The sequence below is a fragment of the Theropithecus gelada genome, chromosome 3 (genome assembly GCF_003255815.1).
Source record: "Theropithecus gelada isolate Dixy chromosome 3, Tgel_1.0, whole genome shotgun sequence".
Taxonomy (NCBI): domain Eukaryota; kingdom Metazoa; phylum Chordata; class Mammalia; order Primates; family Cercopithecidae; genus Theropithecus; species Theropithecus gelada.
Genome location: NC_037670.1, coordinates 180848983 through 180875507, shown reverse-complemented (window position 1 = coordinate 180875507; position 26525 = coordinate 180848983). Strand labels below are relative to the sequence as shown.

Below are 26525 nucleotides of genomic sequence, written 5' to 3'. Positions count from 1 at the left end.
AGAATGGCTGCTGCATTGGCAGAGCAGCCTATAAAATCATCTGAAGGCAGACTGTCATGAGTTAAAGGTGTATATGATAAACCTAAAGACAAACCAGAAATAGCCCAACAGAGATATAGTGAATAAGTAAACAAAGGGAATAAAATAGAATCATGAAAAAATGCTTAATCTATGGGAATGTAGAAGGGAAGACAACACATGGGGCAAATAGAAAACAGAAAGCAAGTTGATAGATTTAAACCTAACTATGTCAATAATCACTTTAAACGTAATGTTCTAAACACTACAACTAAAAGGCAGATTATCAAATTGAATATAAAAGGATGACTGAAGTATATCTGCTTGCAAGATACCCACTGTAAGGACAAAACTAGGTTAATGGCAATAGGAGAAAAAAGATATACCATGCTGATTCTAATCAGAGCAAAGCTGGAGTGGCTATATGATTATCAGACAAGGGCAAAGAATATTACCAGTCATAAGGAAGACCGTTTCATAATATTAAAGTGGTTTGTTCACCCAAAGAGCCAATGATACTCAGCATATATCTGCCTAATGACATAGCTATTAAGTACATGGAGCAAAAACGGGTAGAAAGTATAGTCAGAATCACAGTTACATTCAGCTATTTCAACACCCCTCTTTCAATAATTGATAGAACATATAGAAGAAAAATCAGGATATAGAAGATTTGAATAATACTGTCAACTGACTTGACCTAATTAACGTCTATGGAATGCCCAAGAATAGAATACGTATTCTTTTCCAGTACAATGGGGGCATTTACCAGGAGAGATCACATTCTTTGCCATAAAATAAGTCTCAATACATTTTAGGATTTTAAGTCATACAAGATACGCTCCGTAAGGACAATGAAATTAAATAAGTGGCAGAAAACTTACTTAGAAACAATCTAGAAAATCCCCGAGTATTTGGTAATTGATAACATACTTTACAATAACTCATTGGTCAAAGAATAATCAAAAGGGAAATTTGAAAGTGCTTTGAACTGAATGAAAATGAAAATAAAACATTTTAATATTTGTGAGATGTGTCTAAAAAGTTTTTAAAGGTCAATTTATAGCATGAAATACCTGTGTTACAATAGAAAAAAGGCCTCACATCAATTTCCACAGATTCAATGAATAGATCCCAAAGAAGGGAAATCTTCCTTTAAAAATTATGAGAGAAGAAATCAATGAAAAAATCACCGAGAAGAACACTAAAATTGGTAAACAATACCAGATTGATCAGCAAAAAAGAAGAGACCAATTGCCAGTATTAGGAATGAGAGAGGTGACATCACTACACATTGTACAGTGATTAAAAGCATAATAATGGCATATTATGAACACCTTTAACAAATTCAACAGCTTAGAGAAATGGACAAATTTCCTTTAAAAGGATAATAATGGCATATTATGAACACCTTTATCCAACAAATTCAACAACTTAGAGAAATGGACAAATTTCCTTAACAGGCAAAAACTATTAAAGCTGTCTCAAATATTCTGGGAATGTTAGAAACATTCTCACAAATAAAGCTTTAGGCCAAGAGGATTTGCTGTCGGTTCTGTCATATAGTTAAGGAAGAAATAATAGCAGTTCTGCACAGATTCCTCTAGAAAATTGGAGATGTGGGAATATTTCCTAATTCATTGAGATCAGCATTACCGTGATACCAAAACCAGGCAGACAATACATGAAAACTGAAAACTGCAGGCCAATGTCATGAACACAGATGCTTAAGTTCTAAATAAAATTTTAGCAAATCAAATGTAACACTCTTTAAAAATGATAATACATCATGACTTTTGCAAAGCCAATCCATGTGATTTTATTAACATGCTAGAAAAAAAGTCTTATGGTCGTAACAATATATGCAGAAAAAGCATATGACAAAATTCATTATCCATTTCTGGTAAAATCTCTCAGCAAAGTAGGCCTGAAAGGGGATGTTCTCATCCTAATAAAATGCATCAGGCTGGGCATGGTGGCTCATGCCCATAATCTCAGCACTTTGGGAGGCTGAGGTGGGTGGATCACCTGAGATCAGGAGTCTGAGAACAGTCTGCCAATGTGGTGAAACCCTGTCCCTACTGAAAATATAAAACTTAGCTGGGTGTGGTGGTGTGTGCCTGTTGTCCCAGCTACTCGGGAGGTTGAGACAGGAGAATCGCTTGAACCTGGGAGGCGGAGGTTGCAGTAAGCCAAGAGATTGTGCCACTGCACTCCAGCCTGGGAGACAGAGTGAGACTCTGTCTCAAAAAAAAAAAAAAAAAAAAAAAAAAAAAAAAAAAAACCATCTACAAAAAACCCACTGGTAACATCATACTTAATGGTGAAAGACTGAGTGCTTTCCCCCTGAGATCAGGAACCAGGCAAGGACATCTGTTCTGACCACTTCTATTTAACATCATTCTGGAGGGTTTTTTTTTTTTTTTAAAAAAACAAGTCACTGAAGTTGGAAAGGAAAAAGTAAAACTGTATGTCACAGTTGATATTTTCTATGGAGAAATTCTGATGGGATCTGTTATAAAAAAGCTATCAGAACCAGTAAGTACATTTTTCAAGGTTGCAGGATAGAAGATCAAGATACAACAATTGTATTTCTATATACTGGCAATTAATAATTGGAAATTGAATTTACAACCCAATATCACTTATGCAGTAGCATCAAAACTATGAAATACTTAGGGATGCGTGAGACCTAAGTACTGTAAACAATAAGACGTTGTTGAGAGACATTAAAGAGTACCACGGTAAGTGGAGACAGATACTGTGTTCATGGATTGGAAGACACTTGTCTTTATCAGTTTGGGCTGTTCTAACAATACCATAGACTGGGTGGCTTACAAAACAAATATTTTTTACAGTTCTAGAGGCTGAAAGTCGATATCAGGGTGCCACTGCCCCCATGGTTAGGGTCTTGATGAGGACCCTATTCCTGGTTCACGGATGGTCGTCTCCTCGCATCCTTGCGTGGCTGAGAGCAGAGAGAGAGAAAGCAAACTCTCTTCTGTCTCCTCCAGAGATGGGCACCATCCCATCATGAGGATTGCCCCCTTGTGACCTAACTGCCCCGCACAGGCTCCCATCTCTAATGACCATCACTGAGGATTAGGGTTTCCATTATGAATTTGGGGGTGGGCACAGAAGCATTCAGTCTGTAACAGCAATATTAGGAGGTCAGCTCTCCTCAAATTAATCTGTAGATTCAACACCATGCCTGTCAAGATTCCAGCATGCTTTGTAGAAATTGACAAACTGATGTAAAATTCAGATGAAAATTCTATGGATTTAGAATAGCCTAAACAACTTTGAAAGATAACAAAGTTAGAGGATTGACCATCTAACCTAAAGACTATTTTATTTTAAAGCTACAGTAATCAAGACTGTGTGGTGTGACTGGGCATGCAGGCTCATGCCTGTAATCCCAGTGCTTTGGGAGGCCGAGGCAGGCAGATCACTTGAGGTCAGAAATTCGAGACCAGCCTGTCCAACATGGTGAAGTCCCGTGTCTACTAAAAATACAAAAATTAGCTGGGTGTGGTGGCATGCATCTGTAATCCCAGCTACTCAGGAGACTGAAGCAGAAGATCGCTTGAACCTGGGAGGTGAGGTTGCAGTGAGCCGAGACGTGCCCCTGCACTCCAGCCTGGATGATGGAGCAAGACTCTGTCTCAAAAAAAAAAAAAGTGTTTGGTGCTAGCCTAAAGATAAACAGATCAAATCAGGGGAATAGACTTGTCGAGGAACAGATACATACATACAATGTCGTTGATTTTTGACAAAGGTGCCAAGAGAATTTAGAGGGAAGATGATTTTTTTTTAAACAAATGGTGCTAGAACAATTGTTTAATTAGAGGCAAAAAATGAACTTCGGTCCATGCCTGGCACTGTTAGCAAATTGTAACTCAAGGGATCATCGCTTAATGTAAATTCTAAAACTATAAAACTTGTAGAAGAAAACATAGGAGAAAGTCTTTGTGACATTGAACTGGGCCATAATTTCTTGGGTAGGATAGCAAAAGCACAATCCATAAAAGAAAAAAATTGATAAATTGGACTTCTAATAAATTTTGTTCTTTTAAAGATATTTTTAAGAGAATAAAGAGAGTCTACAGACTGGGAGAAAATATCGACAAATCACATACCTGATAAAGGAGTTGTATTCAGAGCATATAAAGAACTGGCCAAACTCAGTAATTAAAAAAAAAAAAAGAATGAAAAAATGGGCAACAGATTTGAAGAGACACTTAGCTAAAAAAGACATAAATGGATGGCAAATAAGCTCATGAACAGATGTCCACATCATTATTTGTTAGATAAATGCAAATTAAAATAGCAATAATATATTACTGTGCACCTGCCAGGAGGGTTAAAATAGTATTTTTAGTGAAAATGTGGATGAACTTGATCTCTGCTGGTGAGAGACTGTAAAATACAATCACTTTGGAAAACATTTTGGCAGTTTCTTAAAATGTTAAACATTTATCTACCATATGACCTATGTATTTCCCAAAAGAAATGATCCCATAGATCCACACAGACTTGTACATGAGCATTTATGACTGTTTTAATATCTACAAATTGGGAACAACATGGATTGTTTGCAGGTGAATGGATGCAATCCAATAGCAATTCAATCTAATCTCAAAATAGTTGTGCTAGATAACAGGAGCCAGACAAAAACAGGAGTATATATCACACAATCTGTTTGTATAATGTTCTAGAAAATCCATCTTTAGATTCTAAAGTGCAGAGTCAGTGGCTGACTGGGAATCAGAGGGAGGTGGGGAGTGGCAGGAGGCAGGGATTATAAGAGGATATGAGAATTTGGAGGTGATGGATGTGTTTATGTTCTTTAGCTTAATTGTGGTGATGGTGTCATTGGTGCATTCTCATGACAAAACTTATCAAATGGTATACTCCCTGTGTAGTTTATGTTACGTAGCTCAGTAAAGCTGTTAAAAATTAATATTATTTTTGTATACGTTACAATTTTCATTTTGCGCTGACAATGGGTAATCTGAGACGACTTCTTTAGTTCAGCCTGTGACCTTGTTCCTGAGACGGTCTTTTCCTGCTAACATTTAGCTGTATGGATTATGGTATTGTTTGTTTGTGGAACTCATTTTTATTGATTACTCAGCACTGTAGCAGGCATTGGGAAATAAAAAATGAGGAGGAGAAATACATTCTTGCCTCATGGACCTTTGATCTAGAGATTTGTAACGATACATTTGCAAGCATCTCTAAAGAATATAAGAAATTTAGGGGCCAGGCGTGGTGGCCCACGCCTGTAATCCCAGCACTTTGGAAGGCCGAGGTGAGTGGATCACCTGAGGTCAGGGGTTCAAGACCAGCCTGGCCAACGTGGTGAGACCCTGTCTCCACTAAAAATACAAAAATTAGCCTGGCGCAGTGGCGCGTGCCTGTTATCCCAGCTACTCAGGAGCCTGAGGCAGGAGAATTGCTTGAACCCAGGAGGCGGAGGTTGCGGTGAGCCGAGATTGCACCATTGCACTCCAGCTTGGGCAACAGAGTGAGACTGTCTTAAAAAAATGAAGTTTAGGAAATGGTGGAATTTATGTTGCCTAAAAATACAGCATATTAGAAGGAATAGCTGAGTTTTTTCTTGCTCTGGGACAAGGACATGTTTCTGAGCCTGAAGTCCATTTGTAAAATGGAGGACCTTCCCTGTCATAAAATACTAAGGTGGCACCTGGCTGAGCAAGGTGGCTCGCATCTGTAATCCCAGCACTTTGGGAGGCCGAGGTGAGTGGATCGCTTGAGCCCAGGAGTTTGAGACCAGACCAGACAACATGGCGAAACCTCATCTCTACAAAAAATACAAATATCAGCCTGGCATGGTGGCATGCGCCTATAGTCTCAGCTACTTGGTGGGCTGAGGCAGGAGGATCACCTGAGCCTGGGAAGTCAAGGCTACAGTGAGCTATGATCACACCACTGCACTGCAGCCTGGGCGACACAGTGAGACCCTGTCTCAGAAAATAAGATAGCACCTTAACGTATCTAGAGCAATGTCTGCTGTGTTATACACCTAACAATTACATTCATACCTTGGAGATACTGCAAGTTTGGTTCCAGTGTACTGTAATGAAGTGAATGTGGCAATAAAGTGAGTCACACAATTTTTTTTGGTTTCTCAGAGCATGTAAAAATTATACTTACACTACAGTGTCATTTATTAAGTGTGCAATAGCAATATGTGTACATGCCTTTATTGCTAAAAAATGGTAACAATTATCTGAGCCTTCAGTGACTTGTAAACTTTTTGCTGGTGGAGGTCTTGCCTTGGTTTTGCTAAAGGTTGCGTGACTATGGCAATTTCTTACAATAAGACAACAGTGTAGTTTGCCATATTGATCGACTCTTCCTTTCACAAAAGATTTCTCTGTAGCGTGTGATGCTGTTTGACAGCGTTTTACTCACAGTAGAAGTTCTCTCAAAATTGGAGTCGATCCTCTCAAACCCTGTCCCTGTTTTGTCAACTAAGTTTATGATATTCTAAGTCCTTTATTGTCATTTCCGCAATGTTCACAGCATCTTCATCAGGGTAGATTCCATCTCAAGAAACCACTTTCTTTGCTCATCCCTAAGAAACAACTCCTCATTCATTAAAGTTTTATCATGAGATCGCAGCAATTCAGTCACATCTTCAGGATCCGCCTCTAATTCCAGTCCTCTTGCTATTTTTACCACATCTGCAAAGACTTTCTCCACTGACATCTCAAACCCATCAGTTCTTCCAAACTCCAGGTGAGGTTGATATTTTGACCTCCCATGAATCACAAATATTCTTTTTTTTTGATGGAGTCTCGTTTTGTCGCCCAGGCTGGAGTGCAGTGGCGCGATCTCGGCTCACTGCAACCTCCGCCTCCCGGGTTCACGCCATTCTCGTGCCTCAGCCTCCCGAGCAGCTGGGACTCCAGGCGCCCGCCACCATGCCCGGCTAATTTTTTTGTATTTTTAGTAGAGACGGGGTTTCACCGTGTTCGCCAGGATGGTCTCGATCTCCTGACCTCATGATCCACCCGCCTCGGCCTCCCAAAGTGCTAGGATTACAGGCGTGAGCCACCGCGCCCAGCCCACAAATATTCTTAATGGCATCTAGAATAGTGTATCCTTTCCAGAAGGTTTTCAATTTACTTTGCACAGTCTATCAGAGGACTCTGTAGCAGGTATAGCCTTACAGAATGTATCTTAAATAATATGACTTGAAAGTCAGAATTACTCCTTGATCCGTGGGCTGCAGAATGGATGTTGTGTTAAGGCATGAAAATATTAATCTTCTTAAACATCTCCACCAGGGCTCTTTCGTCTCCATCAGCAGGCGCATTGTCAATGAGCAGTAGTATTTTGAAAATCTTTTTCTTTCTTTTTTTTTTTTTTTTTGAGTAGCAAGTCTTAACAGCAGGCTTAAAGTATTTAGTAAACCGTGCTGTAAACAGATGTGCTGCCATCTGGGCAGGTTTGTTGTTCTTGTTTATAGAGCACAGGCAGAGCGGGCTTAGGGTAATTCTTAGGGTTTTAGGATTTTTGGAATGGTGACTGAGCACCAGCTTCAACTTCAGGTCACCTTCTGTATTCGCCCCTAACAAGTGAGTCAGCCTGTTGATTGAAGCTTTGAAGCCAGACATTGAACTTCTTTCTGGCTATGTAAGTCCTAGATGGCATCTTCTTCCGGTGTAAGACTGCTTTTGTCTGCCGTGAAAATCTGTTGTTTCATGCAGCCACTTTCATTGATGGTCTTAGCCAGATCTTCTGGAGAACTTGCTGCAGCTTCTCCATTAGCACTTGCTGCTTCACCTAGCACTTTTATGTTATGGAGATGGCTTCTTTCCTTAAACCTCATGACCCAACCTCCGGTAGCTTCAAACTTTTCTTTTGGAGCTCCCTCACCTCCCTCAGCCTTTGTAGATGTGAAGAGTTACAGCCTTGCTCAGCCTGTGGCTTTAGGGAATGTTGTGGCTGGTGTGATCTATCCAGAGCACAAAACCTTTCTCCATATCTGCAGTAAGGCTGTTTTGCTTTCTTATCATTTGTGTGTTCACTGGAGTAGCACTTTAATTTCCTTTAAGAACTTTTCCTTTGCATTCACAACTTGGCTAACTGGGACAAGAGGGCTAACTTTCAGCCTGTCTTGTTTTTTGACATGCCTTCCTCACTAAGCTTCTAGCTTTTGATTGAAAGTGAGAGATGTGTGACTCTTCCTTTCATTTGAACACTTAGGGGACATTGTAGGATAATTACATGGACTAGTTTCAATATCATTGTGTCTCAGGGAATGGGGAGGCCCTAGGAGAAGGAGAGAGATGAGGGAACAGCCCATCGGGGGAGCAGTCAACACACACACAACATTTATTGATTAAGTTTGGCGTCTTCTATGGGCACAGTTTGCAGTGCCCCCAAACAATTAACATAGTAACATCAGAGATCACTGATCACAGATCATAACAAATGTAATAATAATGAAAAAGTTTGAAATATTGCAAAAATTACCAAAATATGACACGAGAAATGAAGTGAGCATCTGGTATTGGGAAAATGGCACTGATAGACTTGTTCACCACAGGATTGCCACAAACCTTCACGCAGTATCTGCAAAGCATGGTAAAGCAACATGCAATCGGTTTTAGCTAGGTGTACCTGTAGTAGATAACTTTTTTTTTTTTTTGAGACAGTCTCGCTCTGTTGCCCAGGCTGGAGTGCAGTGGCGCAATCTCGGCTCACTGCAACCTCCGCCTGCTGGGTTCAAGCAATTCTCCTGCCTCAGCCTCCTGAGTAGCTGGGACTACAGGTGCGTGCCAGCATGCCCAGCTAATTTATTTATTTATTTATTTATTTTTAATTTTTAGTAGGGACGGGGTTTCACCATGCTGGCCAGGCTGGTCTCAAACTCCTGACCTCATAATCTTCCCGCCTTGGCCTCCCAAAGTGCTGGGATTACAGGTGTGAGCCACCACACCTGGCCAGTAGATAACTTTTAAAAATGTTTTTTTTTAAAAAGACTGTGAGATATTTAATTGGAATAAAACTATGTTGTGTAAAATGAGTATGATTCTTGACACACTGACCTTTATCTTTTATAACACAAATGATTTGAAATGGTCATGTCTTTCTTTCACCATGCCTAAATAAAACAATAGATTAACAACCATGGTTCTCTAGCCTACTAAAGAATAATAATTATGTAATTTACATAATACTAATTATTGTTATACCTCACATATCTGAAAGTAACTTACTTGGAAACCGTAAAGAAGAGAAAATGCTGTGAGCAGGCAAAGAGAGGCCAAAGACCATGCACTTTAGGTTATGAATTGGACCTGGAAGTTACAGCTTTGATCCAGGTCTATTTATTTAGACACAATTTTTAAAAGTTGCGTATACCTTTTCCCATAAGCTGTTGGGGGCGGGAGAGATTGTTGCTGGACACATGCTCATTTCTAGTAAAACCAGGAGCCGATACACCTGGTAGAAAGAAGATGAAAGGAAAAACTAGCAAGCGAGCCTGGAGTCTCAGGAAGAATGGTGGTTTGGTGTGGGAGCTGATCTGGAGTCTCAGGAAGAATGGTGGTTTGGTGTGGGAGCTGATCTGGAGTCTCGGGAAGGACGGTGGTTTGGTGTGGGAGCTGCTCTGGAGTCTCGGGAAGGACGGTGGTTTGGTGTGGGAGCTGATCTGGAGTCTCAGGAAGGACAGTGGTTTGGTGTGGGAACTAATCTGGAGTCTCAGGAAGGATGGTAGTTTGGTGTGGGAGCTGATAGCACTGTAACTAGTAGCCTCTGGTGCTGTAACTTAATAAAAGCAAAAATTCATTAAATGCTTATTTTATGACAGGCATTGTGCCAGTTGTTGTACGTGCATCATTTAATACTTACCAATGTCTATAGACCCGTCATTAGCCGTATTTTATAGATGAAGAACCTGTGATTTAGCAAAGTTGTCACATAGACGTGCAGCAGGATGTGAACCCAGGTCTGCCTGGAACTCAATTGTGCGCATGCAGCCATCATTCTATATGCTCTTCCAGTAATTAGCACAATAAAAGAATTGACTCTAATTATACTCTTTTTGAATAAAGAAAACAGAATGTTTGGCTTTTTTTTAAAGACTGGAAAGTATAAAATTATTTAAATTTTTAAAAATTTTAAATAGTTCAAATTGCAGTTTTTCCACTAAAAGATGTTAAGATATTGTTTATAAAACATTTTACTTTCTACAAAGATAAATGTACATTGTAAATTTGTTAACTCTATGTAGAATTTTGAATAAGAAACTGTGAGTTGATTTTATTATATTACCTTGTCTACTAAAGGAAGTGATGTTAAATTTATGTAGATTTTTGAATAAGAAACTGTGAGTTGATTTTATTATATTACCTTGTCTGCTAAAGGAAGTGAGTCTCCCCAGCTGACCCATATTAAGTGCTAAATTAATGTGTTTGTTTATACTCCATGCTATTCCAAAGGGCATCAGGACAGTTACAAGCCTTTATGTTTATTCATAACTGCAGTAGTTAGGGACAGCTCTGCTCCCTGTGCTCACTGCCAGCTCAGAGGTAGTCTCTGCGTGCGAATCTCCAGATGAGCAGCTCTGAGAGCAGAGGTGTTGTGTTTGTTCGTCACCGGATCTCCAGTGCTTTTAGCACTGCTTGGAAATAAAGGTGTTGAAAAAGCATTAGTTGGCTACTTTCAAAAACATTGAATTATAATTGCAAACAGTCCATTGAATTTATCCTTGACATAAATTTTATCTTTGACTCTTGATTTTATAAACTTTTGTAATGATTATCACCATCATTTTGAAACTCAGTTTTAAATTTTATTTTTTTATGATCTGACATGTTGGGCAAATACCCTCCCAATGACATACCTAATAGGGCTCTGTCTTTTACTAAATCTGTTCTTATTATTTTACTTGCCATTTTGTGCCAACAAGGAAAAGGTCACTTGAGATTGCCAGTCTCTGACTTTTTCTTTCCCACTTGGAATTGTTTACCAAAATTTCTGTGATGTAGTGATTTTTTAAAATCCCAGGAATTAAGAGTCAGCTTTGCCACTTGCAGGCTCTACAGCTGTGGCAAGTTGCACAGCCTGCTCCTCTTCTGTCATATTGGGGCAGTAATGCTACCTGCCTCGTGGGATTGCTGTGGCGAGTAAATGAGTTTGGATAATATCTGTAAATCACTTAGAATAGTGCTTGGCACATAAGGGCTCAATAAATGCTAATTATTATTTTTAGGGTTTTTATGAGGCTTAAATTAAATGGGATTATGCATGTAAAATGTTCTGTAGAGTATCTGGCATTTATTAAGGGCTCAATAAATGCTAGTGGCTCTAATTTAAATATTCCGGTGCCTATATGTCTAAAGAGGCTGTGCCTTGGGATCTCTGCACACGTCATATTTTTACTGAATTTATTTTACGGCATGGAAGAAAACATTAGTTTCTATACTGACTTTTCCCAATAGGTACAAATTACAATGCTAAAAAAATTTAAATATATACATACTATATTTATTTTATGATTTCTAAGTTTAGATCATTTGTTACTTTTTGTTTATTTTTACTATTTAAAAGTATAGATCTTCATTAATATCACAATTTCAGTATCTAACCTGTTTTTCTTCTTTTCTTGTTACTCTTTTTATAGGTTTGTGGAATCTTGCTTCCCTTTTTTCCAACCTTTGTTTATTTGTATTGATGCCCTTTGCCTTTTTCTTTCTGGAATCAGAAGGCTTTGCTGGCCTGAAAAAGGTAAGTGAATCTAGTATTGGAATTAAATTGGTTAAGTGAGGAATTAAATATCATTCACATTGAACTAGAAAAAGCAGATTTAAATTATTTAAATGGAATATACAAAATTAAATGAATAATAATATTAACAACATGTTGTTAACAGTAACAGTGATTCTGCATAATGAATTATTGTGCATGTCCACGAGAGGGAGACATCTTTTAGACCTGGGAGTACTTTTACGGTGTGCATACATTTAGTGTAATGGATAAACCTGATATCATAGCTTTTATTCTTTCCTGAGGGTATCTTATTTAGGTGACAGTAAAGTGTTATTTCCATGGGCTCCCCTTTCTGTTGTCTATCTGTTATTCCATACGTTAACAGTCTGCAGCTGAAAACTGACAGCTGATTTCACATTTAGTACATGTACAAGGATCAGAGGGAACGACTCTGGCAGTCAAACCTGACATTAAGAAAACTGGCTTTTATATACTGGAATTTAAAAAATCGTGATGTATTCTTAAGACTGGCAATTAAAATTTAGTCAATGTCTGGGTGCAGTGGCTCACACCTATAATCCCAGCACTTTGGGAGGCTGAGGCAGGAGGGTCACTTGAGGCCAGTACTTCGAGACCAGTTTGGGCAACATAGTGCGACCCTGTCTGTACTAAAAATAAAAAAGTTAACTGGGTGTGGTGATGGGTACCTGTGGTCCCAGCTCCTCGGGAGGCTAAGGTGGGAGGATTGCTTGAGCCTGCAGGTTGAAGCTGTGGTGTGAGCTGTGATCACGTCACTGCACTCCAGCCTGTCTCAGAAACAAACAGAAACCAAGAATGAACAACAAGAAGAAAGGAGGTCATCGTAGACTCTTGAGAAGGCAATTTCTGTAGAATTTTGGAATCATAACTTTTGATGGATATTCATTCATTCAACAGAGAATGAATTTCATCGAGAATTCAGAGTTTTATTAACCAGTTCCTTAAGTAGCAGTTATTATGCTATTTATAGGAGCTTGCTGGGGACACAGATGAAAAGATGGGGCTCCCGCCTTCAAGGGTCGGACAGTGGGAGAAATGACAGATGCAAACAAATAAGATGCAGTTTGAAGCCCTTTTATATAATGAAGTCCTATGGGAAACCCTGAAAGGAATGGATATCTTGATTTTCCTGGGGAATTGACCAGGCTTCACAGGGGAAGTCAACCTGGACTTGAGCTGGTACTTGAAGGATGAGCAGAGGTTTACTAGTGTGTGGCATTCCAGGCTTGAGCAAAGGCCCAGAGCTCTGACAGAATGGAGGGAATGACCGGTACTTAGATACTGGAGAATGGTGAGAGATGAGGGTGCACAAGCCGCTTGCCAAGGTTGAATTCTGGAGGCCTGGAGTCCTCTGTCTGGTCATTTGAGTTTTATGATGTAGGCAACAGAGAAGCCAGAATAGGATTTTTGAAAAATTTTTTCACCTACCATTTGAGTATATTTAGAGATAAATATGCATTTTAGACTTTGTGCAGATCACAAAGGAAAGGAGTACAAAGGAGTACATGCCCCACACAGTACAGAACACTGTTCTGTAGATCACGGCGCCAAATCAGCCCTGCACCTGACTCTGTGACGTTGCCTGCCGATGTTTGCTTTCCATAAGCCAAGTTCTTCCCTCTTCCTGACACCACCTCTTGTGTAATAGTCCCACATACAAAAAGCAAATGATAAAGCTCGGTGTGAACTGTTTTCATATTTGACATTATAAGCAATATCTATCTACCTAATTTATACTTTTATAAAAATCTAGTTGAATAGATTGTTATTTACAATAACAGGGTATAATATGGACAAACTCTTTGCCTCCAAGTTATTTTCTTCCCTTCTTGTGAATTAACCAATTAGGAAAGGGACTTGGCTAAATCTGTTTGAAGAATTAGCAACAATCTCCAGAATTAAAAAAGAAAAAATGACAAAAAATTCCAGTGACATGTCACTTTTCTCCTGTTCCCCCTTATAGACTTAAGGTCAAAGGGAGAATCAGCGAGGAGGGATCCTAGAAGGTAATTAGAGATATTTCACACCTATGATTGTACAGCACTTATTTCCTTTATTTAAAAAAAAATTTAGTCTTTTTATACATGATTAATACTCTTTTCTTAGCACATCTTTGACCATGTTAGTTGCCTAAAAATCACTTGAGAGTCACCAGCTGTGTTTCATGACCTCAAATGGGACTGAAATATTGAATGACTGTAGGATACAGGCAACTACGAATCCAATTAATTCCCAAACACAGCAGAAGACTTAAAAAGAGAGCAATGAGGTGAAGCACCGGATAACTGCCATTCGTCCGACTTGGGAAGTTGTAATAGGTGCTGCAGAAAACCAAATTAAAGAATTTGGTGGTTAATGCCATTAAAGGAAGGAGGGAGATGGAATTGTTGCTTGAAGGTAGGGGAGGAAGAATCATTTTAAAGTTGGAGAGTCTGACTGTATTGAGGAAGAGAGACCAGTGGAAGATGGTGAAGCTACAACCCTGAGAAAATTTGGCATCAGTCAGACTGCCTGGGCAGGTGATTTCATCTAAACCGCAGGGTTGCTTTCTGTAAAAACGGGTGTAATAATGGTATTTACTTTATTGTCTTATTTTGGTGATTAAATGAGATGTGATTATTTATGTAATGCACATAGCCCAGGACTTCACTTAGTAAATGTTAGCTATTATTAAATTACCTTTATCTTTGAGGTAGTCTTTAAATGCATTTGACTAATAAGTATTCTGTAAAATATCACTAATCACTAATAAGTATGCTAGAATACTTATTATCACTAAGTATTCCATAAAATATGGGCCTCAGAAAGCAAGCAACTGAATATAGTACAGTCATCTTTTATTACTCACAGATTATTATCTCAGGTAGTTTTAAAATATGTTTCCCGTTTTGAAATGGCATGTACTGAAGTAGAATAACAGCTTGAGCATTACAGCTAGCATACTTTGAAACAAAGTTGTTTGAAGATAAGATGTGTTCTAGATCCTAGTAGAAACGTTTAGAAAGTTTTAAAATTAAGCTAATCAAGGCATGTCATTTTAAAATATTCATATTTTTCAGTTTTAAAATCAATCACATGAAAGTTGGAAAGGTTATTAATATTGTGTCGTTAAGTCTAAATGTGTTAAGTATACATTTGAGCCCGTTCATGTTGTATATTTCTGTAGTCTGGAATCATTTGTTAATTACCTGTATAAGTTCTAAATAACATTTTTTAAGATATATGGTTCTTTACACAGTACTTACTAGAATTAACTTTGCTGCTTTATTGAAATTAATATGATTGATCACAGTCATTCAAATGTTTAACATATTTGGCTAATAAGTATATATATTTATGTATATTCCTTTAAAACTGCTTGCTCATCGATTACATTTGACGCATGTAGTTTCTGAAGTGATCCTGAAGAGAGGCTAGAAACCTTTGTAATTGGTAGATTCAGCACACTAATTTGAGCAATGACAAACTTGTAATATGGTTAAGTAAAATTTCCTTTTTTTTCCTTTTTTTCCTGTGGCCACCCTCCTGGTGCTGTTTTACTGTGTCTAAGTCTGGTGTATCCCTAAATGGCATATGGCCCCACTCTACTCCCGTGGATTCCCCTGGGCAGTCGATGTTCAAACAGCTTCTTGCATATTGTGCCGAGATGCGGAAATTGGCCACTGGCCATGGGCGGATGCAGAGCTTGAATTGAAAATCAAATTAAGCCGAATTCTCTGCTTAGTTTTTAATTAAACCACTATGTTAATTCAAACAGGACATATTAGGCCTGGGGGGTTGACTATGTCCTTTTAAGGGCCTTAAATAGCTTTGCTTCTCTCTTCTTACGGTGGTGGCGGTGTGTGTTTCTATTTTATTAGGACCATCTCCTTGCTATTCCCTTACTTTCTAATTCTCAAGTGTAAAAGGGTAGAAATGGTTTTGATAAAGTAAAACTTTTTTTTAGTAAGCAGCTAACTTTTATCTTGGAATTTAGATTTATTGTTAGCAGTTAAATGTTTACCCAATGTAGATTATTTTGCTGTCACCTATGTGTATTGTATTGAGCTTTAGGTATGTTCATAGGTATTTGAAAGTGACTCTGTTTACATCTTAATTTTCCAACTCTGATGAAAAGGTTCCGTTTGGTGATTTTTGTTTTGTTTTGTAGTAAACCTACTTTTTCTGCAGTATGTGGATCTTAGGGTTCAGGGAACATCTTAGGGCAGACATTACTGCTGTACTTACCATACCTCAGTTGGACTGTATGATTTGTCTCCCGCCTCCACTCCAGAAAAGACCTCCAGATTGTCTGTATTAATATCAGAGATGTTTTCTGATTTTGTAATGAACTCTTGGAGGTATAACCTCTGGCCAGTGTTTAAATGGTAGTTAGGAATATATTTGTTTCACATTATATCTTAGCATCTTATTTTGAATTAAAATGTTAGGAGGAAAAAAAATTCAATGACTCAATGAAAGTGGGAGAAAATATCTCCATATGATTGTTACGTAAATTTTATGACAGATTAATTCATAAACCCAAGATTTTCCTGGGAGTAAATTTCTGTCGTACTTCACTTTAATGCCTATCTTTGATTTGAAGTCATAGCATAAAATGTAACATAAGCAACATCCTGACCAATTATCCAAACCATCCAGACATCCCCGCATGGCCAGAGCATAGCACACGGTCTGTAGGATTAAGAGGTTAACTCCTGTAACTTCAAACAAAGTGCTTGATAATAAAAGCAAAAAGTACAAAATTTTAGGTAACTTCCTTTCTTAATTAATTGGACTGACCAGGTGGAAGCGAAGAGTTCTGTGCTGGTGCTTGGAATGTCTATAAAGCTGAGCAACATGACAGCACAATAGAGGAGGAACAAAGATTTTTTTAATATGTTTCTATCCTGTGTCACAGTTTGAAATTGTCCTGGTTTATGTCCCTTTTGGCAAACTTACATAAAAGTGACCTTGTACTGTATTTTATGACCAGATGACTTTTTCCCCCCAGTGGCTAATTTGTATCAGGCCTCCATCCTAAAGAGACACAGAGTGAGTAGGAAGTCCAGCCTCTGTCTCCACGAGCTTTCATTGCATTCTTTCATTATTTTTGCTCGTTTTTTGCCACTGATGATCCATAAATTGTTGGAAATGAGTGATTAAGGAAGTGCTGCTTAGTGTTAGTGGCACATGCGCATATTTGGCCTGGTTCTGGTGGGTGAGAGGAAATCACAGACAAAAGGGAAGCCCCTGCTGGGAACCCTGCAAGGAAATTTAACTTGGGTCATGTTTTGATCTTAGTGTTTATTACAGAAAATGAAGCCATATCTCACTAACTATTGTTATGTGTTAATTTGATTTTCCCAACACCTTCAAGAAAAGAAATCATAGAGCAATTTATTAGTAGAAATCCTCTACCATCCCCCAATTGAGAGCACTAGTTTTTGCCTTAGAAATGGTTGTGGATCAGAATGATTCCTTTGAAAACACTCTCTCTTGATAATGCTGTGATACTTAAGCTTCCTGTTGGAATTGTTCTACTGTAAAGGTGTGGTTACAACCATGTAAAGTGAGCATTTGAAACATCAAATCTGGGCATATGGGAACTCAGAAAGAAATAGGAAAGTGTTATTTTGAGGAAAGGAGTAAATACATTTATTTCATTTAAAAATCGTTTGCGTTTATAAAAATTTTGAATTGAAAATCATTTAGTTCAGGAAATGACATTAATTTTGTCACTGTTCTTAATACAATTGGATCTAGCAGGGCACTAAGTTATGGCTTTAATTATAGTGTCTGTTACTGTTAAGTAACAGGTTTTTTAAAGACATCACTCAGTTTCCGTATACATTGTGATGGTATACTTTGAATTGAACCCTTACATTGTACGTTCATCTTTGCCTCTCATTATCACAAAATGATACATTTCTGTATTTAAAGGCTAGATTATCTCTTTATTTGCATAACAGTGGCAAAAAATATGAACTTTGGAATTCAGAATACCTGGACTTCAATCTTCACTCTTCTTACTGACTGTTAAAAACTTAGGGCACATTTCATTGTGTCCACATTTATAAAATGAGTCTAACAGTGTCTGTCTACCAGGGTTGCTGAGGGATTTAGTAGCCTCACCTAAAAGGTTGGTAAAGTACCCAAGACACATTTTAAGTAGCAGTTATTATTAGGTGCTTAAATGTACCAACTACGTTGGAGCTGATGATGAAACATCAGGAAAACTTGTGTAGGATTACTTTTTATATCTAACAGCAAAGTGACATGAGAAATTACATTGGTATTGACATATTCAGCTTTTATTTTTTTTGAAATAGGATCTGTTTTAGAACTGTATAGCTTGTAAAAAATAGGTATTATGTTTAATAGATAACTAAACTTCAAACCCTTTTATATGATGATTAAATTACTAACTAATGTCCCATAATGTTTGATAGTTTAGGCCTCTGTTAAATGAAGAAAAGCTTTGGCAGAGAGGAAATAGAAAGTCACCAAGTACAGATTTTAAAGTAATTATACTTTAAATTAAACTGGTCGTAATACTTCCAATACTCATGAAACAGTTTTATAGAAATAGTCATTGTTAATTAGAGTATCTTTTCTAAAAGTTTTTGCGGGGAATAGAAAACTACCCACCTTTGGTTGGAATAAACTTTATTTGAAAGTAAAATTAAATGTCGGATTTAGTGCTACTAGAGAGCTTCTTAAGTCATTAGGTTACCACAGACCTGCAGGACAAGAGCTCACCAGAGAGACTAGAGGTTGAATTGTTACAATCTTAGATTTATTTGGCCCTTAAGCTCATATTTATTCATCTATAAAATCATTTATTCAGCGGGTCACAATGTTAATCTTTGATCTATGAAATGTTTGCCAATATATAGCTGAACCTTGGTACATTAATTTACAGTTCATTTATTTGTCATTTAATATAGAAGTTGTGTATTTGTACACATCGAAGGCAGTAAGATTGTTTGACATTAGGTAATATTTTAGCCTGTGATAAATCTACTTTTCTTTAAAACGTAAGTCACTAACATGATACGACTTAAATATTTATTGATTTGCACATTTTCCGTTAAAGAAAGGAAATTCTCATCTAGAAAGACAAGGTTGTATTGTTCTGAAGTGATTGAATTCTACAGCAACTGAAACATTAAAAAATATATATGTGAATGTATCTTCTTTTAGGGATTAAAAATAAGATCAGCAGGCAAAAACTGAAAAAATGAGGACACACTAATGGTAGACAAAGTTAGGATTCAGTATATTGAAATGATCAGTTTTATGGAAAACATTTCTTCTATTTGTAGCACAGAGGAAGAAGTTTTAAGTTGTTTTATAATACTAGATTTATTTATTTATTTATTTTTAGAGATGGAGTCTCGCTCTGTCGCCCAGGCTGGAGTGCAATGGCAAGATCTTGGCTCACTGCACCTCCCTCTCCTGGGTTCAAGTGATTCTCCTGTCTCAGCCTCCCAAGTAGCTGGGATTACAGACACCCGCCACCACACCTGGCTAATTTTTGTATTTTTAGTAGAGATGTGGTTTCACCATTTTGGCCAAGCTGCCCTCGAATTCCTGACCTCAGGTGATCTGCCTGCCTTGGCCACCCAAAGTACTGGGATTACAGGCGTGAGCCACCGCACCCAGCCAATTTATACCAAATGATTCTCAGATCTCCTAGAAATTACAGAAGGGTTTCTGCAGTTTCATTCTGTAAAGATACCTCATACTATTTCTTATTTTTTAAAATAAAAATATTTTACATTTATGAGTATTTTATATTTTTTTCTTTAAAACAAGATATGTTGAGAGCCTATGAATGTGGGGTTTGATGAGTACGCCAGGTATTAATAGAGGTCAGGGGAGCATGCCCATGATTTCAGTGCTTGACTCAGCTGAACCGGACAAGCCGTAGGCATGGTTTTGAGCTGTTTTCTATTTAAAAAAATTCCTAGTCACAGATTGCTTAACTAATGCCTATAATGGATAATTGGTTAAATATCATAAATAAAAGGTACACCGATGTTTAAATACGAGGTAATGAAGAGCATAGTACTAGTAACAATACAGATAGTAAAGGTCTGTCCACGTTACTCTTCACTAGATCCTGTATTTGGCTGATCAATTTTTTTTTTTTTAAAGAAATGGGGTTTTGCTTTGTTGCTCAGGCTGGTCTCCAACTCCTGGCCTCAAGCAGTCCGCCCACCTTGACTTCCCAAAGTGCTGGGATTACAGGCTTGAGCTACTGTACCCAGCCTTATGAAAACTATTGTATAGCACATCAGGATGGCCCTAAAACCTTAAAATTAATGCCACACAGAGAAAATGGAGTACGAGGCCAGGTGTGGTGGCTCACACCTATAATCCCAGCACTTTGCAGGGGCCAAGGCAGGTGGATTAGCTGAGGTCAGTTTGAGACCAGCGTGGGCAACATAGTGGAACACTGTCTCTACTAAATATACAAAAATTAGCGGGGTGTGGTGGCAGGCATCTGTAATCCCAGCTACTCAGGAGGCTGAGGCAGGAGAATCACTTGAACCTGGGCGGTGGAGGTTGCAGTGAGCCGAGATCGTGCTATTGCGCTCCAGCCTGGGAGAGAGAGCGAGACTCCATCTCTAAGAAATAAAAGAAAAAAAGATCCAGTTATATCTACTTTGACTTTATTTATTGAAAATAGACAACTTAGACATGGAATGTTACTTACTGAGAAATATTTATCACTTATTGGGAAATAACTCCTTGAAATGTTTTCTTATTTCAACATGTAGAAATAACATGAAAATTATAAAAAATAAATCAGGGTTTTAGAAGTTCAACAGATTACAGTTTCAAAAATATTGTAAGTTGTCATGCAAAGAGAAATTTTAGTCTGTGTATTTTCTACATCAGGCTTTATTTGAGCCTGATTATATAATGTTTGTTGTCACCTCATGAGTTTTTTTTTTTTTTTTTTTTAACGTAGTTGGTTTAAAGGAAGTTAAACAGCATATCCTATTGTTTAAATAGGACCTTGTCAAAAATATAACTATATAACAAGCAGCCTGTCTTATTAATATTAAGTACATAGATAAGTTTTCAAGAAAGCCAGAAAAATCTCTGAGTATTTGAAGAACAACAAACAGGAACAACAAAACCCCAAGAGTAAGTGAATAAGCCAGGCCATGGTTTCCTCAGCAGGGAAGGGAGGGTGGTCACCAAGTAACGTGGGACCTTTAGTTTGGAAAAAATGAGGTTAGAGGCACACAGAGACCAGGAGTCAGAACTGAGGCCTAGTAAGAAGTGCTCAGGCAAAGGGCGGATTTTAAAGCATGCACACACCTTGCCCATTGGCAGAGGATGACTGTCAGCCTTAGCTCTGGGCAGAAGAAAGTCTTCTCTGTGAGCTCATCCGTAGGCGTTGACTTCCCAAGAGTTTGCGGCTCTATGTTACTATAGATACCTGTGTTGTTGGGAAATCTTAAGCCAAGAAAATGGCATTAAAGTTGATTAAAAATGTTATGCATAATTTAATCATTTTAATAAACTATATATATATCGTAAATTTTGATTAGCGGGGGGTATATATAAAGATATAATTAAGGCTGGTTTTAGAAAGTTGATTTATTATAATTTAAGATTCATAATATATACATTTGACGTGGTCCTATTTAACCATGTCACATGCTGTCTAGTTTTCTTTAATTGTGTGAGAAAACTCAGGACTTGATAACAAACATTATATAAGCAGGCCCAAACAAAACCTGATTTTGTTTTCTGCTAGCTTTTCTACATATTTACACTTAAACTAAACTCTTTCTTAGTAATTTGATAGTTGGTTTCGCTCTTCAAGTGTTATCATTCCTTCAAAGCTGGGGTGAATAATGTAGTCCATTCTATTTTGGCTACTTTGTCCTTGAGTTTTGCAAAGATAAATATTTTCATCTATCTGTAGCTAATTTTGTGAGGTGGTTAAAAAGAGAAAATCTAAGTTGTTTTCTCTCTGTATTACTATTCAGTTATTCTAGAACAATTTATACAATAATGTTACCCTTACCTATTATTTCTTCACATTAAATTCTTACCTATAATTAGACGTATTTTTGAGCTTTTTGACTATAAGCTTGTAGCACTGGGCATCACTGCTAACCTTTTTCTTTTTTCCCTCCCCTCCCTCCCTCCTTCCTTCCTTCCCTCCTGGCCTCCCTCCTTCTCTCCCTCCTTTGCAGCCTCCCTCCTTCCCTCCCTGCCTCCCTCCCTCCCTGCCTCCCATCTATACCTTTCCCTGGACATTTTCCCATAGATTTGATCCCATCTATTTGCTGTCTTTTAGGAACTTCTCAATGTCACTAGTCTGCTGGTGGTGCTTCTGTCCTCTGGTGTAATTAAATCATTCAGTTAGCATTTTTTGATGGCTTATTGCATGCTAGGTACTGTTGCTAGTGTTAGGGACATGTAGATTGGTGATTTATTGTATATTTCTCCCTTCTTTTATGGTAAAAAGTGCGTGTGTGACCCATCATCTTGAACTCATGACTCCTCTTCTACCTGTTCGCTTTACTGACGTTTTATCTGGAACATAGTAGTAATTCAGTCCTGTATTAACTTTTTTGCATTCTCTGGCCTTGTTTCCACCTCTGGGAAGATTCATTGTCTCTGCTTGAATCTGCTCAGCTTTATTCTAGAGATATGGAGCCCGGGTCTTTTCTTCTGTCCTTTGCTCTGTAGCAAACAGAGCAAAGCTTTGTAGTTGTTTTAGTGTCTCCCGACCCTAAGATTCTGTTTAAGGAAGATTTTTTCCAAGGTAGTGTTCAGAAACTCATTCTCAAGGTTGCAAGATGATTCCTATAAGTTTGCGAGCCACTGCTGAATACATCCGTATGTCAGGATTCTTAGTGTTTACCTCTCCTGTGTCTTACGTGGCTTGCATGAAGCATATCACACTGATGGTTTTGGTTAATTTTCCTGTTTACCTTGCTTTCTGTTGGGTTTTCATTAATATTCTAATTTTTACAATTTTATAGAATGCCAGTTAACCCCAAATCATATTTTAGGTTTTTTTTTGTTTGTTTGTTTTTGTTTTTATGTTTTTTGAGACAGAGTCTTGCCCTGTCTGCCAGGCTGGAATGCAGTGGCGTGATCTTGGCTCACTGTAGCCTCTGCCTCCTGGGTTCAAGTGATTCTCCCGCGTCAGCCTCCCAAGTAGCTGGGATTACAGGCGCACACCACTGCACCTGGCCCCAAATCATATTTTGTATCATTCCAAAGTACCTCAACATTTGTACTTGGATTATTGTTTTACTATAATTAGTGTGTACTTATATTTTATGTCCTTCTTACTTTAACAGTTCATCTTGTGTACATACATTTTTCTGGTGTCAGGAAAAAATTGTCTAAGACTTGGAAATGGGCAAAAGAGATGCAGATGTCTGTTAGTGGAGTCCTGGGCATTGTGTGATAGATCCTGGGGATTACCGGGTCCTAGAGGGGTATGTGCCTTTGACTGACTTTCCACTGCCTGGGCCCTTTTACCTTTAGATAGTGGATTTTATCTAATAGAGAGCCAATTGACTTCCCCCTGTATAAAAAGATAACCCCAACATTTCATTTTATTTTCCCATAGGATATTATGCAGTTTCACAAATCAATTTTAGGATTTCTGATTATCTGTACTCCTCAGGTTCTCCTTTGACCTGACTTTAACAGAATTAAAACCATGTGACTCTGCTACTGAAGGACATTAGGGACAGACAGAAGCAGGGTGCTGGGAAGACAGCTGTAGTCAGCAGGCAACGGTAGCATTGGCTTTGGGCTGAAGTAGTGAACGTGAGTACTGGTGATGTGAGAGTTCAGTTTAATGCTTATAAAGGTCCACCAACGTACAAGACGCCCTCCAGAATTAGTCCTGCCCGCCTCCATCCACTCTCTAGATCCATTCATTAAATTCAGTATCATCAGAGGCAGGAGATGATAAGGAGAACAAGCAGGACAAGAATTCTTTTTTTTTTTTTTTTTTTTTTTTTTTTGAGATGGAGTCTCGCTCTGTCACCCAGGCTGGAGTGCAGTGGCCGGATCTCAGCTCACTGCAAGCTCCGCCTCCCGGGTTCACGCCATTCTCCTGCCTCAGCCTCCCGAGTAGCTGGGACTACAGGCGCCTGCCACCTCGCCCGGCTAAGTTTTTGTATTTTTAGTAGAGACGGGGTTTCACTGTGTTAGCCTGGATGGTCTCGATCTCCTGACCTCGTGATCCGCCCGTCTCGGCCTCCCAAAGTGCTGGGATTACAGGCTTGAGCCACCGCGCCCGGCAAGAATTCTTAAATACGGAGATGAACAGAGAATTCAAAGACGAATAAACATTTGAGAAAAGCCAACACCATGAGAGGCCCCAAACTCAGTGTATTACTCAGAGAGTTGGTAGGCAAAAAAGATTTCAAGGAGACTTTTAATATATTACCTAGAGGATTTTCTTTAACAGAAAAACTTAAGGATATCTAGTCCTCAGTATTGCCAGAAATGCTGAGTCATTCTACACCATGCAGAGCTGGTTACCACTTTTAGAAGCAAGCTGCTATTATAGTGTGATACTGTAAAAACAAACAAACAAACAAACAAAAACCAAAATAACAAAAAGGAAACAGAATACAACAAGAAGAGTGAGAATTACGAAGGTATTAACTGACAGAAAAAGACTTTCATTTCTGAAGCAGATTCTACACATAGACTTTGATGATGAAGTTGATGAGCTGACATGGCCTGATCTCTTACACCATTGAAGGAGCTGTCTTCTTTCTTTCCTGTTATGGGTAAGAGCAGTATCTAGAGTGGATAGGAATGTTTTCATGCAGTACCTGCACATGTCCTAATGAACCTGCATAGCGGTAAATAAAACTAGAAAGTCAAGCTTAACTGAATTTAAAAATAGATTATTCAAATAAAAAAATTTAACAAGGACACTGAGTACAGGATTAATATATTTTTAAAAAATCAATAAATACCAGCAACAAACTGAAAATCTAATTATAATAGCGAGACAGCCTAAGGTATGTTGAAATAAATCTAACAAATGATATTTAAAGCCTTTATGGAAACAATAATGGAAACAAAAAATCTTATTGAAAGATGTTGGCTGGGCACAGTCACTCATGCCTATAATCCCAGCACTTTGGGAGGCTGAGGTGGGAGAATCGCAGGAGGCCAGGAGTTCGAGACTAGTCTGGGCAACATAGCGAGGCCCCGTCTCTATAAAATAAAATTAAAAAAAAAATTAGCTGAGCCTGGTTGGTGCATGCCTATAGTCCCAGCTTCTCGGGAGGCTAAGGTGGGAGGATTGTTTGAGCCCAGGAGTTCGAAGCTGCAGTTAGCCATGATTATATCACTGCACTTCACTCTTGGTGATAAAGGAAGACCCTGTCTCAAAACAAGAAAGATGTTAAAGAAAACCTACATAAATTGATAGATATTCTGTGTTCATAATTTTTAGAGTTTTTGCAATTCTGATAAAAATTCTGCAAAGTTTTCTTATAGAATGTGACAAGCAGGTAGTAAAAATTTAATGGAAGTGCAGAAAGCCAAGAATAGCCAGAGCAATTTTGAAGAACTAGGTGATGGAACTTACTCTATCAAATATTACAAAATAGGCAAAGAAACTAAATAGACAACCAAACTCTATCCAAAGAAGATATACAAATGGTCAATAAGCACATGAAAAGATGATCAACATCCCTAATCACTAGGGAAATGCAGATTAAAACTACAATGAGGCTGGGCCCAGTGGCTCATTCCTGTAATCTCTCCATTTTGGGAACAAGACCAGCTTGGCCAATATGGCAAAACCCTGTCTCTAGTAAAAATACAAAAATTAGCTGGGCATGGTGGTGTGTGCCTGTAATCCCAGCTACTTGGGTAGCTGAGGCACAAGAATCACTTGAACCCGGGAGGCAGAGGTTCAAGTGGGAGGCAGAGCTTGCAGGGAGCCAAGATTGTACCACTGCACTGCAGCCTGCGTGACAAAGTGAGACCCTGTTTCAAAAACAAACAAACAAAAAACTGCAGTGGACACCACTTCGTACCTGCTACTAAGCTGACTACTAGCAAAACCCAGAAAGCAGCAAGCATTGGTAAGGACGTGGAGGAATTGTAAATACTGTGCATTGTTGGTGGGAGTGTAAAATGGAAGAGCTGGTGTAGAAAACAATATGGCGATTCCTCAAAAAATTAAAAATGGAATTACCATCTGATCCAGCAATTCCACTTCTGGATATGCATCCAAAGGAATTGAAGGCAGGAACTCCAACACGTACGTGTACACCCATGTTCATAGCAGCATTATTCACAATACCTAAAGTGTGGAAGCAGTCCCACTGTGTATGATGAATAATGGGTAAACCACATGTGGTATATCCATACAATGAAGTATTATTCGACTCTAAAGAAGGAAATTATGTCACATGCCACAAACGTGGATGAACCTTGCTAAGTTAAATAGTCCAGTCACAAAAGGACAAATTCCGTATGATTCTTCTTATATGAGATACCTAGCATCGTCAAATTTGTAGAAACAGAAAGTAGCATAGTGGTTGCCAGGGATTGTGTATTGTGGGGGAAGTTGTTGTTTAATGGGTACAGAGTTTCAGTTGGTGAATATGAAAAGAATTCTGGAGATGGATGGTGGTGATGGTACCGTAACAGTGTGAATGTAGTAATGCCACTGAACTGTGCATTTAAAAATGGTTGAGATGGTG

General features: G+C 38.4%; 1 protein-coding gene across 6 annotated transcripts in view; it reads left to right on the top strand.

Annotated features, from left to right (window-relative positions):
* LMBR1 (limb development membrane protein 1) overlaps positions 1 to 26525 on the top strand; it is a 211275-nt gene that overhangs the window by 73891 nt on the left and 110859 nt on the right. For all 6 annotated transcript variants that reach the window (XM_025378728.1, XM_025378726.1, XM_025378727.1 and 3 more), the window contains one exon: positions 11684 to 11787. In XM_025378728.1, the coding sequence (XP_025234513.1) occupies positions 11684 to 11787 (104 nt within the window). The remainder of the gene's footprint in view (positions 1 to 11683; positions 11788 to 26525) is intronic.